Source organism: Rhagoletis zephyria, unplaced genomic scaffold (assembly GCF_001687245.7).
Source record: "Rhagoletis zephyria isolate East Lansing unplaced genomic scaffold, Rhagoletis_zephyria_1.1 Rzeph_scaffold_01447, whole genome shotgun sequence".
In the NCBI taxonomy this organism is placed as follows: Eukaryota; Metazoa; Arthropoda; class Insecta; order Diptera; family Tephritidae; genus Rhagoletis; species Rhagoletis zephyria.
The window spans coordinates 104310-107755 of NW_016158531.1; the positions used below are offsets into that span (position 1 = coordinate 104310).

The 3446-nt window shown below is 37.3% G+C and overlaps 1 protein-coding gene across 1 annotated transcript; it reads left to right on the forward strand.

Annotated features, from left to right (window-relative positions):
- The first annotated feature begins 258 nt into the window (after positions 1–258).
- On the forward strand, positions 259–2959 carry fzy (cell division cycle 20 protein fzy). Its single transcript, XM_017617589.1, has 2 exons — positions 259–747; positions 806–2959. Exons 1-2 carry the CDS (start codon positions 409–411, stop codon positions 2051–2053), a joined length of 1587 nt encoding a protein of 528 aa, XP_017473078.1. The 5' UTR covers positions 259–408; the 3' UTR covers positions 2054–2959.
- Positions 2960–3446: the final 487 nt, after the last annotated feature.

The following is a 3446-nucleotide window of genomic DNA, read 5'->3' on the forward strand; positions in this document are numbered from 1 at the left end:
TTTGGTGGAGTAATAGCAAGTACGTCAAGTATTTACTCTCTCAACGCCAAGTAGTGTATGTATGCGGAAAAAGAGTAACAATGTGTTGGGAGTAGAGTACAATGCAAGGAGTACTTATTGAACGAAATGCGGCAAATACACTTGCGCTGGACTTTAATACAAGTACTTTTATTTCGATACTAAGTAGGTATCGATGAAACGATTCAAGTAAAAAAAGTAGTTGGTATTGAAACAAAAGTATCGAGTACATACTCGTATTTACTTATGTCGGAACATCCCTAATTGTCCTACGCCCGCCATTTTTACAGGCTTTTTTGATACTACGGTGTTGGACGCCCTAAACAAACTTTACACTACAGAAGTATTTTAGAAATTAGGGCGTAATTTTCCACTGGAAGATAGTCTAAGATGTCGCAGTTTAACTTTTTGAATGAAATAAACAGCGCTTTAACGATGGATGGAGAAATAACGCGAGGTCCTGCACCGCGGTGGCAAAAAAAATTGGAAGCGTCTGCATTGGCGAACAGTCTTAACGGAAGTATAAATGCGTCCCGTTCGGTGCTATCTATGTCATACAACACCAGTTTTTCTGGAGTAAATCCACCAACAAAGACGCCTCGAAAAGTTGGAGGCGAGGCAAAGAACAAGAAAACGCCAACACCTAACAAAGGCGCAAAGACTCCAAGTGGAGGCGACCGCTTCATCCCTAATCGCGGAACCAGCAATTTCGAGCTTGGCCATTATTTGGTGGGTATAAATGTTATTGTGTACATATAAAACATATAGCACATTCCTCAAAATTTAGATTAAACAGGAGCAAGAAAAATCGGAAAATGATGGCAATGACAATAGCAACAATGCTAGCAAAAAGACACCATCAAAAATTGCACGACAGAAATTGATTTCTGAGACTCTACAAGTTGGTGATACAAAGACGACGCGCATTTTATGCTATCAAAACAAAGCACCCGCTGCACCAGAATCTCATCAAAATCCGTTAAAAGTTGTTTACTCAATTAACACGCCTATATCTACTAAGAGTGGCTCTCGTTATATTCCCACCACTTCGGATCGAATACTTGATGCCCCTGACATAATTAACGATTACTACTTGAATCTATTAGATTGGAGTGCTGATAATATTGTTACAGTGGCTTTGGGAAATGCAGTTTATTTATGGAATGCAGCAACAGGCAATATAGAACAGCTGGTGGAGTATGAGGGATCTGATCATGCGTGTTCTCTCTCATGGATACAGGAGGGACAAATTTTAGCCATTGGAAATAATACTGGTGCTGTGGAATTATGGGACTGTTCGAAGATTAAACGTCTGCGTGTAATGGATGGGCATTCGGCACGTGTTGGCTCTTTGGCATGGAACTCATTTTTAGTAACATCAGGCAGTCGCGATGGGTCTATCATACACCATGACGTACGTGCCCGGGAACACAAAGTAGCCACACTAAACGGTCACACACAAGAGGTGTGCGGACTTAAATGGTCTACAGATTTTAAACACCTTGCTAGTGGAGGTAATGACAACTTAGTTAACGTATGGGCGGCGGTAAGCGGGGGTACTGGCAGTGGTACAGAACCGTTACACGTACTAAACGAACATCAAGCGGCGGTAAGAGCGTTAGCATGGTGCCCTTGGCAGCCAAATCTTTTAGCTAGCGGCGGTGGGACTGCAGATCGTTGCATTAAATTTTGGAATGTCAACAATGGCTCATTAATTAACTCAGTTGATACAAAATCGCAAGTTTGTGGCCTTTTATGGTCGCGTAACTACAAAGAACTGATTTCTGCTCATGGTTTTGCACACAATCAGTTAACGATATGGAAGTATCCTTCAATGGTAAAACAGGCTGAGTTAACTGGGCATACTTCGCGTGTACTGCAAATGGCAATGTCGCCTGATGGCAGCACGGTAATAAGCGCTGGTGCAGATGAAACTCTTCGCTTATGGCTTTGTTTTGTGCCAGACCCGCACACTGCAAAAAAAACAGCACCAAGCAAGGCTAAGCAGAGCGCCTTCCGACAGAGCATACGATAAACTCGAGCAAGTTAAATACTACAAGTACTACAAGCATACATAAATTCTCATATGATATTTCCGATACACATGATTCATTTGAAGATGGAAAAATTCATGTCTGCATATTTTAATAGTATTGTAATTATAATTAATTAATTAAAAGTAATTAAATTAAAATTTGAGTAGAGACATTTTTATGTTTTCATTGTAATATGCAAAAAAGCACTATCATTTTGTAATTTTTATCATCATTAACATTGTATTTTCATTTGGTTTGCGTTTAGTATTTTTTATACATTTGCAATTAGTACAGAGAGTTTAATGCATTCGCTATCTCAGGAATGTTATGAATCAGTACTAGTACCTCAATTTGTATAATAATAAATTTGTATTTTTATATGTATTTTTTATGTAATACGCCGAGTACTTCAAGATTTCTTAAATAAACTTAAACCAAACTTATTATTATTATTATTTATTTATTTATAAGTTATAACAAAAATAAATAAATAAGGCTAAGGCACGGTTTATATTAGAGCGATACGATATGCAATACGATACGAAAGCGACATCGACATCGACATGCTGGGTACATGGGAATTGGTAGGAAGCGGTGAAAACTGCACACTTGCACGACAGGGACACTGCTGCGACATAATCAGCCCTATTACCAATTCCATGTGAATAAATCGTTCCCATAATTTAACAGGCAAAAGAAGAAAAATTGGGAAAAATTTGTTTTTGTTTTGCTATATAATTTTTGGGAATATTTGTATCGCGTATCGTATCGCTGTAATGTGCACCCTGCCTTAGAGTCATTTATAGCCATTTTTTATTTAATAAGTCAATTGAGCTAAGGCGATGAACACTTGCACTGAAAACATCTGGATCGATTCGCAGATTAATCATCTTTATATTAAAATTCGGAAACTATTTGTAACCTTCGATGACGATAATCGCAACAAGTCCAGTTGATAGCCAATAGTATTAAGGGTGCTAGCGACGCAAGTGAAAATACCATATGAAACGTTACGAAATAGTCTGCACAATCTGCTCACTTCTAAAAAAATTCTATAAATTTGCAAAGATTAAGAACGCTGTTACTGCCTGATTATACAGTATGAATGCCTTTTCCCACTATCAACTCCCTTGAAATAAAACACATTTTCTTCAATACATTTTTCTAAAATTCTTATATGTATATTAAATGTTTAATATTTCCTTGCTTAGTTTTCTTGTTTTCCGTTTATTTCATGTTTGCAAACTTATAATTTGTTGATAACTATATGCATGTATTTCTAATACGCAAGTATATGGGCAAATCTAAAAAACAGGTAACCTTTGTGTTATTTAGCTTTATTTTCACTGTTGTAAACTAAATCAAGCTGGTTGCTTTTGCATATAATTCATT